Here is a 14,141-nt window from a genome sequence, read left to right as displayed (position 1 = left end):
AAACAACCAAAGTAGCAAAGGTTTTCTACAGTTACGATTGATTTTAATATCTGTGTAATAGAAACAAACCCAAGAAAAAAAAAAACCCTGAAAGAAAACAAATCATTGGAATTGAACACTTGAACACATTCAGTATCTGCCTGGCCCATAACAGTAAAATACAGTAAATGGAATGATTAGGACAATCAATAGTATAGAAACTCCCACATGGCTTAGTCTAACACCTGAGTATTAATGACCTGCTAACCTAAGCATCCAGATTTGTTTCCTTTAAATGCTCACAATAAATCACCTACTTCTTTTTATCTCATATTGAATTTCAAGAGCAGCCACTGAGATAATCTGACACAAAATGGTGAATCAGTTTACAGTAAGCCTACCAAAGTAAGGCTGAACAATAGGCTACAACTCTGCTGTAATTACTTAGACGCTTCGTTAAAACACTTCAATAAACATGGAACGATGGCCTGAAGATTTTAAAAAATAAGTTAACAAAAATGTTAAACACCAACATGGTCCATTACAGTATTTCTTTTCCAGTGCAGTATTTTTGCCTGACCTTGGTATTTTAAGGTTCCCTCTGACACGTCAGCCTAAAATTTGTTATTCATAAAAGTGCTGTAGCTCTACAAACTGGGTAGAAATACAATATGAAAGATGTTATACCAGTGTTACAATATGGAAACTACTCTGAATATTGATGGAATCCTAAAATGCCAAATTCACAAAATTCACTCAATTCATTCATGGAGATATTTCTGTTGTGTAGCTAATACTAACCAAAGCTTACTTTTGTTAGTTTGCATATTACATTTTTTAGCACAGCTGTCGTAGTCAAAACTTTTGTTAATACAGGCAAAATTGTTGCTCTTGAAGTTAGTCTTATCTGGCCTCTACCCATTAACAGAGTTTGTGTCACAGACATACAACCATTACTAACTGGGTGCAGAAAGCGTTAATTCAACGGTTGACTTGCTTCTATGGCAACGGTGCTTTGAGTAAGAGCAGATCAGAGGTCTGACTGGTTTTCAACTGGCCTAATGTAGGAGGTGGAGTGATTCAATTTGGCACTCGTTTACAGAAAGGGAGAGAGAGAAAAAAAACAAAAAGAGAGAGGTGACGTCCTTCATCACTTGAGGAGTGTTACTTCTGGACACAGTCGACCTCCGGTTACATCTGCAACCAGCTCAGGTCGTCAGATCTGAAACAGACAAGTGAGACAGACAGAGACGCTTCTTAGGCTTTAGTCAATATCTCAAAGTAACAGATATTCAGCACAGCCTCATGTATCCAGGGTGCATACAGCTTATTCTCAAAGTGTTGTACATTCAGTATTTACTCTCCTGGTCTCCAGTGACGTAACAGAAACAATTCAGTTACTGTATGTAGTAAACGTACTAATACTATATAAATATGTAGTGTACTATGTAGACAGTACTTGACACTCACTGAGCCTGTGCCTTTGTTATGCGCTGGCCCATGGCCATCACTTCCGCCAGGCGAGACACAGCCGGGTCAAACATCAGGCTGGCTGCTGCTACCACCACCTCTTCTCTGTTGACAGAGGAAGAATGCAGTAAATTCATGGCAAATGTCATGAATTCATATTCAACATCAAACAACAGCAGGAGTTACTGCACAGCTGCTTACTTGATATAAAATGCCAGGAACTTCCTTTCTTCCACGTTGCCTTTGAATATGATTTCTGTGTATCCTTCCCCATAGCCTAGAATGGGGAAATGAAAGGAGGAAATACAATTCAGTACAGCCTGGGCTTAAATATTCAAATATAAGCGTGCCATTTTCTCAATAGTCCTTCATACCTGTGTATCTGATACTCTTCCCTAGCAACACAGTCCAGAAGAAAGGAACGGACTCAATTTTGGTTGGTTTCTTCAGCATATTTAGGGCAGCTACTCTTCCTGGGGTAGAGCAGACAAGACACAAGCATGATGAGGTCAATCCACAACATCAAGTCAGTTGCACCCATTTTGCTCTGCATTTATTGTCCTGGAATCCTTCAAACTCGTACCGTGGGCTTGTGACATCTGCCAGTGACCGATGTTGACCCTCTGGTCTCCCCGAATGGTCAGAGGGAAGGAGGTAACATCTCCAGCCCCAAAAACATCCGGTATGTTGGTCCTCATGAACTGTCATCAAAGTGAAATGTGTTTACAGTCGAGCCTCAATATTAGACCTACAAACAAAGTGGTTCACTGAACTCAATTAGACTGAACAACATCATTTTCACATTTGGATAATACATTTTCCATGCATTTCAGCCATCTGGACAATCTTTTAGCTGAGGGAGTCAGATTAGTGCTGGACTCAGACTTGGGCCAAAAACCTAAAGCTTGAAAGGGGAGAATGTGTATTCTATATTGCTAGAAACAGTATTTTTCAACAATATGTTTAATCTGAGTCTATCCAAGAAAACACGTGAGCAGCTCAAATCAGCTGGATCTGAACCCATCAGGTTCAGTCGTGTGAAGCTGTATTTCAAATTACGCAGCAGCTATTGTATTAGCTATGTCAACACCACAGTGATTATAATGTGGTTGTTGACATTGTCCTCTGCAAACAGTGCGTTACCTTGTCAACAATCACCGCCTTCCTAGAGTCCACCTCCACCTGGCTTCCCGCCAAGAAGTCAGAATTGGGGATGACACCTGAGAAACAAAGAATTATGCACAGGAAAGTTAAGTTACTACGACATTAAAGGCCGACAAGTGTTTGTAATGTTGACAAAACAAGAAAGGTCCACAAGTTATTGTCAAGTTACCAAGACAGAAAGGGGTTGCAGGAGAGGCATGTTCGTTCCTGCTGACTGTCACAGTAGTCTAAATCCAAATTTGTATTGAGTGATTTTGATTTTGAAGTGTATATCCTAATATCTGGGAATAGCAAATAATAAATTACCGATTCCAGCAATCACCACATCAGCTTCCAGGACTGTCCCACTCTTCAGCACCACCTCTTTCACCTGAACAAATGACAAACCTCATTTATGCATCTCACTAGAATACACACTACACTACACTAGAATCTTAATTAGGACTGAAGTAGCGCCATAAAGTGCAGCACAATCCCAGTTTCAGTGACAGTGCAGACAGTAGAGTAACGGTAGCATCACCTTGCCATTCTCCCCTCTGATCTCAGTGACTCTGTCGTTCATGTGGAACTTCACATTCTGTTCCTCCAACATCTTAAAAGGAGAAAAAATATATGTGTTTTGAAGTGTAGTGTTTCATAAAAGCTGAAACAGAGCTATGGGAGTGATACTGATACTGATGATGACAGACCACCGCCATCTTTGTTTCTTACTTGCATAGTCATCTTGCCGATCTCCGGGCCCAGCGACTGTTCATAAGGGCGTCCTGCGGTGCCAACCATGGCCACACTGGCAGCTTTGTCTGATAAGTAGGACGCCACCTCCATACCTATTGTGTAAATAAAAAGCAGTTAAAAGTCTTTTACAGCAGTCCTGCCTGAAGCCTTATCATTGTTTTGAATGGTAAATATTTGGTTTCCCTATTAGTGGACATGGGATTGAATGAGGTCTGCTGCACATACATGGTGGGGTGTCTATATTTTCTATATATTTTCCTTGATGCAGTGAATCAACTGAAGCAAATGTTTATCAGGTTAGCAGGTGCACCTGGGTTTCACAGCATCAATGGGACAGAAAGCTGAGAGATGTTTTTGCAAGCTCTTAAAGCCAGCAATGACATTTTGTAATAGGTGATGTAAACTTCAAAATGGAGCATCTTGTCAGCCTAATGGGCTAAAGTATTACAAGGTGTGGAGGCAAGATAATCAAACACAAAGCAAAACTCCTATGAGCTTCTATTTTAGACATGGACAATCCAAGTTTCACTCTGCAGTGGAAAGAGAAATCTAATCTGATCACCTATGAAGGAGGCACCGATGACGACGGCCCGTTGGCCCAGACAGGAGCGGTGGATCTCTTTGGCATCTTCATAACTCTGCAGTAACTTCACTCCCTTCAGGTCCCAACCAGGGCAGCTGAGTGGCCGCGCCCTGTGAACACAACAAAGATGATTAGATTGCTGTTGTCGTGTGAAAACCTTACAACTCAACAATCATAGATGTTTCTTATTTATGTGTTGAGTCATTTTGATGATGCTAGGCTGTATGAGAACTATTAATAATCGACTGCATGTTTGCTTTTGTTCCTGAAAACCTTGCTTGAGTTGTGAGGTTTTCATCCAACAGTAATTATGGAACTAAACTGTAAACAATGTAGACCTTCTGCTTCAAGAAAACACTGCGAGAGCTTCCACTAGTAATCTGATACTAATCTGACTAATGCGTTTAATGGAGCCACGGCCAGAAGATACGGCCAGTAGTAACGAAGGGACGGGTTGGTGTGCCACCACCGAGGCTAACCTACAGCCAGTCGAGATGAGGAGCTGGTCATAGTGCTGCAGAGTGCCGTCACTCAGCTTCACCGTCTTATCAGGGGGGTTCACCGACACTGCCTGCAACACGCAAACACGCAGCACACATACATCACCTGCCATGACCAAAGAGCGGATCCATTTTGAAATGGTAGTGAGACTACTTTATGAATAAACAGAATTTATTTTTTCCTGCTCACCTCCTTTTGCGTCCACACCTCTATCCCATACTGTTGGAAAAAGTCACTTGAACGCAGAAGGATGTCGCTGCTGTCCAGATTCATTGCCTGAAAAGAGAGAATGCCATTTCTAAGGTGTCTTAACATTTCTTCAAAGCATCCCTTCTGCCTCGTTTTGAAAGGAACTAACATAATGCATCGTTAAGCACGCGCTCATTTTCTTTAATGAATGGGATCATGTAGTGTTTTTTGTTTAGTTGATGAGCACTTGGTATGAATAAATGCTGATTCTCTCTTCTGACCGTGTCCTTACCTTACTCAGTTTGGGCTTGTCAAACGGAGGCAGGGTGTCTTTGGTTACCATGACGATTCGCCCCTGGTAGCAGTTCTGCCGCAGTGTCTCAGCACACACCAGGGAGGCGGGGCCTGTAAATACAAAATGCAAGCTCAGTCCTTCACTGTTCATTTTTACATTCAGAGACAGAGCGTAAGGATTTTGGGTACTGGATCACCAAGTTTAGTTGAGTGCCATCTCTATTAGCCCCTTTTTTAAGTTTAAGTTCTGACCAAAAGGGAGAAATCTGCATTACTTTGAACCAAAAACTTTGCTTGGACTGTAAATTTCCCTTTCCTATTTACATCCAAAGTTTGATTTACACGGACTGAATACTGAAACAGCAAATCGGAATGGCCACCAGTAATGTGGTCACCAAAGCTCTTCAATTTAATGGATTTTTTCATTCTCTTCCTCTTATTATTCTTATAACTACCTTAAATCGTATATCACTTCTCTTCAGCAAAGTCACACAGTGCTATGTCTCTTACCTACCAATGGATTCAAATAGGAAGGCCTTGTAATAACCTGGGGTTTCCACCCTCAAGTGAAACCTCCCATAATTCTGATTTGTTACCCCCTCCTATCAGCAGGACAGTGTGGTTGACCCCTGGTACCATGCTGCTCATCTCCTTCACCCGCCTGGTCAGCTTCAGAGACTAAGGGAGTTGGCAATAGACAAACAAGCAATTGGTTTAGGTTGAATATTATATGTCAAAATGAAAGAAAAACACTGTGATAATCTGAAATCCATTTATCTCGCCTTCACTCACTTTTTTGTTGATGGAAACGTATACCTTGCCATCTTCAACTTTGACCTGTCAAAAGAGAAGAAAAACCCAGAATGTGAGAAGATTTTTTTCAATATAACCATAGCACAGTGGGGGCGATTTCTCAGCAACAGTAAAATGTTTTCAAAATATCAACTGGAAAATTACTGGAGCTTCTGCATGAAGGCACACCCTGGATTATAGCACAAAGGATTGCAATGTCAGATACACAAATTCATAGGTGCAGTGGGAACATGTGACATTTGAAATGAACATTGGAAATTTATGCTAGCAGTTGATATATTAAAGTGGCTGTTTTGGAACCACTACAATTAACTGAATATTAGCATAATTTAATTATTTGTATGTCAGCTTGCAAGCAGATGTGCAGCATAGATGGAGATGTATTTTTGTGTGAAATGGAGTCAGATTACCTTTAAACAAGACAATCTATATAAATTTGAAAAAAATGAATTGTTTGGGAAAGGTGACAAAATATTCACCTCTTCAAGGAAATGACTGGACCAATAATTTGTGCCACAAATGTCAGTAAATTTTAAATTGGTAAGAATATGTCCATTATGGATCCACTCCTTTTTAAGAGTAGTGCACTCCACATCAGCTCTGCAGGCAGGTTTTACCTTGTAGCTGGGCAGACAGTCCAGACCTGGATACTCCTCAATATCTCCAGTCCTGACATTGAAGCAAGCGCCATGAAACGGACATCTGACTCTGCCACCAACCAGCACTCCTGAACCATCAGAGAACATGCAGTTAACACTACTCAAATCCTATGCAAAGTATTTCACAAAGTCATTTATTCAACCCCATTAGTCATGTAGTGGGGACTGTTGTAGTGGCCCGCTCTCCCCTGATATCAGAAATAATATGCAGGTTTTTTCAGGCTTAAACTCAATTAGAGTTCCATATGAAACCTGCAAAAAAAGGTCAGAGGCCCAGCGTGTTGTGAATGGGGACGCTGGGTGACACAGTGGTTCAGGCATCCATTCAGCTGAAGTGTCCTTGAGCAAGACGCTGGTAGGGATTTAGCTAGTGTGTAGCTGAGCCTGACCTCTGACCTGCCTGGCGGGGGAATTTCTCTACAGCGATGAATAAAGTATTGCATACTGTAACACCCAACAGCAGAGTGAATCAGACCACCGATTGGTCTTCAAAATTATAGTTTTGAATATGGTGCACACACACACTTTGACTGTTTAGAGTTAGACCGATAAGCTGCAGAGACCCATACACAAGAGAGAATCTGAATCTGAAAGTATATGAAGTCCTTACCTTTAACTAGAGGAGCGTTGTAGTGAGAGCACTGGCTGCCAACAGCGCTGTACTGACCCTGCGTACGGACCAGCAGCACCTTCTGATCCTCCACCGTTACTTCCTTCATTCTTAACAAACACACAGGAACAGGAAGAGTGCAAGTGAAGAAAACATAGCTCCCAAATACAGCTTATTTTAACCAATGTGATCAATCGTCAAAACTATAACAGATCCTTTTCACTAAGAGTTGTGCTGGAGCATTTCTCTGACTCTAATCTGATGCTTTTCCAGTGAGAAGAAACAAAACGTACTGTCCGTCCTGCAGGTCAGCCTCCTGGCAGACCAGCCCAGTCACCTCTTCTGGCTCTTCACCTTGGCCTGGTTCTTGACACGGATTCATAACTGCAAGACATGGATCACGTTAAGAAAACTTGCCTATTGTTTAGCCTACTGGCTTGGGTTACAGCTGGTTTTGAATGAACAATAACAATGTCTGCAAAGATGATACAGCATACAGACATTATGAGCATACACATAAATATGAAAGCAAATGTATCGTTGTGTTATTTGTCAAATGTCTGACTAGCCTGCCTTGAAACGAATAAAATAAAATGTATCACTATTATTATCAGCCTCAGTTGACATGACAGAAACCCAAGCCTACACTGGAACAATCAATATTTTGAAACCAGAAGTCATATTGTTAGTAAAGTTGTCAGGATCCATTCAAGCAGCCACAATCAGTAAAGTGCAAATGTGAGAAGCTACGCATCGCAAACCTAGCTTTTCAGCAAACTACCATGCACGTTTTACATAGGCGACTCCTATTAGATTTCGCGTGTACGTCAAACAAAACGTTTACATGAATTTGCGAAACACCAAGGCTATACAACGTTGTTCTCACCTGTTTTGCCGCTAGACAGCGATCTAACTCTTGACATATAGAAATTATGGATGCGTTGTATCTGCAAAACCGGTCCTCTCCTCAACGAATATGTCAACCGAATAAAACCGTTCATTCAAGAGCACATCCAGGTCGCGTGACAGCCAGGCGGCTTCGATGGTGCGGCGGCGTCCCGTGCTACTCGCGAGCTCCTCTTTTTTTTTTTATAACCAACCATAACCAGTACAGGCTCGAGAGATGCGATAAAACAGCAAGTGGCTCTATCACTTCAGCAGATGCCTATTCCTGCAGGATGAAAAGATTAGCTACGCACTCTTGAGAATGACTAAACAGGTAATACGACACGTAGGGAGCCCTCCAATCAGATTTGTGTGTGTGTGAGAGAGAGAGAGAGCGAGAGAGAGAGAGACCAATACGTCTACCTAGAATCATTCATCACCATGAATCGTACAAATTACACATAAAACTCGTAGGCTTTATTCAAATGAGTAATTAGTGTCAAGTTAAGAATTGCCAACATGATTATGAAAGAAGAAACTGACCATTTTCTCCACTTTCGACAAACTCTTCGACAAAAAAATACTAAAAGTTGAATTCATACAAAAAAAAGCTTCAACCAAAAAAAGGTTTTCCAAGGTGACATTAGTGCACATTTCATGATATCTCGCATGATTTGCAAAACAATATTGAATGTCATAATACAAAAATGTTTCCATTGATTTATATTTGAACTGGTAGACTTCAGTCTGCTGAAAGGGGGAACAAAGATACCCACCTGTTCCTCTCCATTCACACCACTGATGTGACCAGAGGGAGGCGTGCTGTACAAACAACAAATTCAGATATTGCCCGAGCAGGAAAACATGTTCAAATGCTAAATGTTAAACATGTTAAATGTTATCCCCTTAACCACATGGGGGCGCTGTAATATACAATATTGTAAAAACAAGTCCTTGGCCTGTAGTAGGCCTGGAGCTTGGATGAGGGCTGTGCTGTTGTGCCAACTCCTAGTGAATGAACAGTATAATTAAACTATTCATCATTTTGCCGGACACCTCTGAAACGCCCCAAGAAAGCTGGAGCCTAGTTTGCAAACCACATGATTTTGATAACTATACACATCTTTTGGAAGCCTACATTTTGTTGATTATTATATGTGCTATATTATAGTATTTTGTGCTATATTATAGTATCATGTAGGCCCTGTATGTATGTACATATGTTATGAAACTACTCTTCCCATAAGTCCACGGCGGTTTATGAATGAATGAGGCGGGCTAAAAGCAATGTTGCCTTCAGGTGCTCTTCGTAAGCTACCACTACCGAGGTCGGATGTTGTAAACATGACTTGTCGCGCATTCATGTGCTTTTGTAAATAACCACAAATAAACCATGTTACAAAAGCCTGTTTTGATGGCTCTTGTTTTATTTTAGAAATCAAGCGGCAGCTACTTTGTGTTGCAGCGACAGAATGAAGAGGAGAAAATGTGAGAAAATAACTTAGAATAACATATAATAAAATAAATCACTTTTACCATCAGTTGTTGGGCTTCAAGGCCCTTCGCTCTCTAATCGTCACATCACGACAACTCGGGTATCACAGACTAATTCCCACTTTCCCCAGTCATGTGTAGCGCCTTCTCGGGTCGTTCGAGTGCGCCTAACTCGTGAAACAGATAATTCCGACAGCACCTGAAGGCAGCACAACACGTGAAACACAGTAACGTGCTTATAGCCGCGCCCCTTCATAGTAGGGCGGGGAATCTCTGTTGTTTGGTTACAGTGATGGCAAAAAGTTACACAAGCAACGGATTGAATTTTATAACAGGAGGGTTTCACAACTGTAAACGTCGCTCCACGCGCTACATTCACGTCTGCCGCCTACACACCTGCGGAGCACGGTGACATTTTTAGGGGTTACAATAAAATAAAAAAAACCCAGTCCGTGTCAGCATCAGTGGGAAATCATTTGACAGACTCGTCCACGCCTTCCTTCTCTCAACAAAAGCGTGAAAAACGCGTATTTCCATCGCGTTACAGAAGCTTTTTTTGAGTAATGACTGACCTGAAATGATAGGAAGCATGTCGGTATGTTAACGTAATTTTCTCCGCCGTCGTAAACGAGTTGCATTCATCTGGGGGACGCCAATATTATTGGCTGCATATACCGCTCACTTGGGGACATCTGGGGCCCTTGAAGTCTCCAAAACAGAAGAGGACAGTTCAGTCATGGAGCTGAGTTCAGTGATTTTAACGACTGGGAGCTCCGTGGGGTTTTTTAGACTTGTGAACACTGGATTTAGTAAACTGCCCATGCCCGAGACCGCCTGCAGGAATGCATGGAAATGGAGAAATATCTCTACATCCTTCGTCCACAGTTTTATTACTGGGATATGGGCAGTGCTTTGGTGAGTTTTTATAGATTGGTCCTAGGGCTTGAATTGAGTGAAATGGTTTAAATGAATAATAAGCGGATTTGCTCTCAATATTTAGCCTCTATGTTAGATTTAAATTGGTTCAGTCTATGAGCCCGCTGGTTTTATAGTGGGGTATTAGGCTGTGGTTTTCAAATTTGACTTTGAATGTATTTAGACTTTATTCATCGTCTTGTTCCATCTTCTGTGTGACTTTGACTTGTTGAATGTTGTTGGCCTGCAACTTTTATGTTTGCCATGATGCTGTTTTCTCGGCCAGGTCTCCCTTGAGAAATATTCATAATCTCAGCTGGGAATCAATTTTAAACTTAAATATAGCAAGCAGCTTAATGTGTGGTTGGTATTGCTTCACAATGATTGAGTGATACTGACATATACATCATTCATTCAAAATTAAAGTTGACAAGACTGGATTAATTGAAAAGAAATCACTGTTATGTCTGTCAAATTGAGTTTTACAGTCTTGCTGCCATATAATAAACTGATTAAGAATAAGGCCTTTTCATCTGAAAGGATTTAGTTGAACTCATTTTATCTTTTCAGCTTTTTCCTGCACCCGCAGATGGCCGAAGATTTGATAGAAACTCACTCTGTGTTTTCACACGCGCTGGTCTCGGTTTCGATCGGTGAGTATCGGTACTACCACTCTGTTTGGTCTTGAATTAGAAGTTATGTCCTTTCTGAATGGCCTGATGTGTAAAGGGGGTGTGCGCGCCCCAATGAGGCGCGTTCACGGAGAGGAAGTCACACTACGGCCATATAGACGGGAATGCAGTGGAGAGTCAACCCACTATCCAGTTTAACCACTTTTACAGGCTGAGTTAAATTTTTAGGCTATGATATAAATACATAGCACACACATTGCATAAAACTGCATCTTACATAGAGTCTTTGAGGGGTAAAAAAACATGTTAATGCTTTTCTGAAAATGAAAGGTTTGTGTTTTATATTGGTTGTTGTTTACCTTATGATGATAACTACCTGGAGGTCATAGTGCACCCACCATTTTATCTACCACCAAATACTGCATGTAGGCACACAATATTTCATTGTCAAATTATGCCCAATTTTCATATTACATTACCTGAAGCCAATATGAAGCATATTCTGGATCAACAGTCAAGAACAGTGAGGCAGAGATGGGAAATCGGAGCGCTTTTTTACCACAATGCCTCCCTTGAATTCCTGCAGGCTGGTCAGAGATTTAGCCGTGACCAAGTTGTTTCACAGCACCGTGTCACACTGTCATGTCACATCGCCTCCCTGTGTTTCTAAATTGGTGCATGTGATGCAATTCACAGCCATGTACTGTACTTAGTATGGTAAATATTAAGGTTTGCCAGGGTCAGTTTGTCTCAGATTTGAACATTGAACATCTCTCTCTCTCTCTCTCTCTCTCTCTCTCTCTCTCTCTCTCTCTCTCTCTCTCTCTGAGTGAGTGAGAAAGACATCACAGTCACTGATACACACACACACTCTCTCACACACATACAGAGGAAGTATGTAGGTAGATTTTTCCAGCTCCTGACCTCTCAGGTGACTTGTAATAATACTATGTTTGTCACACAGGCCAGAACAGATGTACATGTGTGTGTCTGTGCAATGGGTGTGTGTGTTTGGATGTGTGTGCTGTCACTTTAACTTTTTTGGCTTTATTAGATAGTTGATAGTGAAGAGAGGCAGGAAAGCGAGAGAGAGAGATGACATGCAATAAAGGTTGTGGTCCAGATATGAACCCAGGACATCAAAGTTGCATGGTCAGCACCTTAGACCACTGAGCCACCGGACGCCCCCTCACTTTTTTACTTGAGTGAGGTTCACATGTGCAGCAGATGGCAAGATCTACAAGCTCACAGCATGTTTCACCAGCTACTTTCCATAAACCAAGTGAGAGACTCTGATAAATTTGCTTGATCAATTCCTTATGATTACTCAAACTTGAATGCACACTCCACCCCAGATTCTTAAAATAGCAACTCGCCCAGTTTTTACTTTTTTCCTCATTAATCCTCAAAGTATTCTGGAGCACCCAATGGCACGTGAGCCCTGCTAATTTATTGGACCTGTGCCAGGCAGCAAGGACTCCCCTAGGATTCCCAGGATTTTTCACATTCTCCCTGGAAGCCCAGCACTGGACGCTGGCAGAGTAGTAGTGGTGGTGGCTTGAGAAGATCAATGGGGGGCATTATGGTCGGTCCCAGGCACCAGGCCTAACCCCGTACGGTCATGTGACTCCGCCATGGGCAGCAACTGTGCAAGAGGTCAGTTGATTTATGCGGGCTGTCCGGCTCAGATGCCATCGGTAACAGAGAGTGGAGTCATCCTGCACAACAAGCCCTCCCACCAATAGAGTGGTGTGATGCTGAGGCCACGGCGAGTTTAGAGAGGTCTTTTTGTGGACTAGACACATCCATTCAGCCGCTCGCTGTTGTGATACCAGCCTGCAAACTTTGCAGTGACATGCTGCAAATGATTATCCACTTGTTGAATGAAAGACCTTGTCCAGCGCCCAGACCAACTTGTCACAGTGGCTGCGTTTACATGCATTGGCCATGCTGCGGTTAAGCTGTTTACATGAACCTTTTCCCTTGATACCTTGTGATGGAGTCTCCCTGTTGCCATGAATAAACCAGTTACAGAATATTCCCGTGTACCTGTGGTGTCGCGTCCACAGATAAAACAGTCTGCTAGCAAAAAAACTGTGGAAAAAGATGCGGTTGCCAGCTGCCCTCTTTGACTGAAGAATAGGTTACTTAGAAGAAAGAAATGAAGTCCTGCTCTATGGTATTTTTAGTTGGCAGCAAAATGTGCCCATAATGCTGTGTGAGCCTGAGTTCACACAGCTGGCGGAAACCAAAAGGCAAAGGAGGAAGATGTTTACATGCCACAGTAACCTGTTTAATGTGGGAGGTGGCCAGGTTTCTCATAATCAGAGTATGAGCTTAACTGGGTTACTCTGACCGAGTTAATGAATCATGAATCATTGATTTATCATCCCAGAGGATATTGAGTGGGAGAATCAAATGTTGATCATCAGAGATTACTTTGAAACATTTCTTTCACAAGAAATTCACTTTTATCTTTCTGTGACCATCCCACTCAGGCTTTGGCTGTGGGCCAGTGTAAAGGCTTTGTTTGCTTCCCTTGTTCTCAGTGTGGACGTCAGCTGCACAGAGTCTGGGCTTCAGGTTGGCATCCCATTTGCCAGAATATAAAGAGCAATCCTTTGATCAATAAAGCAAGATCAATCTGTCCCCCTCCTTTGTCAGTCTCTCTCTCTCTCTCACATGTATATAGGAATACAAACGTTACATAAAGCGCTGAATGAATGCTAATAAAACACAGAGCGAGATAAGAGATCTCAGTTGAAGAGCACGTATATTAAATTGGTTACGTATTCCTATGGGCTGTTTATGTCACCACTTGTCCTGCATTATGTAACTTTAACCCTCATGTAAAGAAATAATCAATAATAAAAGATTGAAAAGAGTTTACACTGGCATTGAAATGAGCCCATGCTTTTTGCTTTATCAGTTGTGATGAGTAGTTGCACTAAAAGCACTGACAGCCCTGAAGTGACACTGTGCCTTCGTGCTTTAGTGTTGCTACAGTTTTATCTGCTCAAAACCACTTGAATTAATATGAAGCTAAATATGGTGACCAGATTATGCAAATAAACAAACAAAAGGCTTGATAACTATCTTGTATTTGTCCTGTGGCCGGTGACAACAAACACATTTATTTGTGGTTAGATAAAATGAATACTGTCCCCTTGTTGTACCCAGTTGGCAGAAGGGTGTCGGTGTCAAGTTCATAACATAAA

General features: G+C 41.8%; 1 protein-coding gene across 1 annotated transcript; it reads right to left on the bottom strand.

Annotated features, from left to right (window-relative positions):
- Positions 1-1,065: 1,065 nt before the first annotated feature.
- LOC139662695 (apoptosis-inducing factor 3-like) lies at positions 1,066-7,967 on the bottom strand. Its single transcript, XM_071541418.1, has 19 exons — positions 7,884-7,967; positions 7,291-7,381; positions 6,998-7,107; positions 6,346-6,455; positions 5,708-5,752; positions 5,512-5,593; positions 4,914-5,026; positions 4,622-4,708; positions 4,411-4,502; positions 3,911-4,041; positions 3,325-3,440; positions 3,134-3,205; positions 2,920-2,983; positions 2,593-2,669; positions 2,033-2,150; positions 1,824-1,922; positions 1,651-1,726; positions 1,450-1,554; positions 1,066-1,201 (listed from the first exon to the last, which is right to left on the bottom strand). The coding sequence occupies exons 1-19, from the start codon at positions 7,918-7,920 to the stop codon at positions 1,171-1,173; spliced, it is 1,656 nt and encodes a 551-aa protein (XP_071397519.1). The 5' UTR covers positions 7,921-7,967; the 3' UTR covers positions 1,066-1,170.
- Positions 7,968-14,141: the final 6,174 nt, after the last annotated feature.

This window comes from Centroberyx affinis, unplaced genomic scaffold (assembly GCF_046629955.1).
Source record: "Centroberyx affinis isolate AG114_WGS23_722 - 3 ecotype Tasmania unplaced genomic scaffold, CSIRO-AGI_Caff_v1 ptg003868l_1, whole genome shotgun sequence".
Classification (NCBI taxonomy): domain Eukaryota; kingdom Metazoa; phylum Chordata; class Actinopteri; order Beryciformes; family Berycidae; genus Centroberyx; species Centroberyx affinis.
This window is presented reverse-complemented; position numbering and strand designations above follow the sequence as displayed.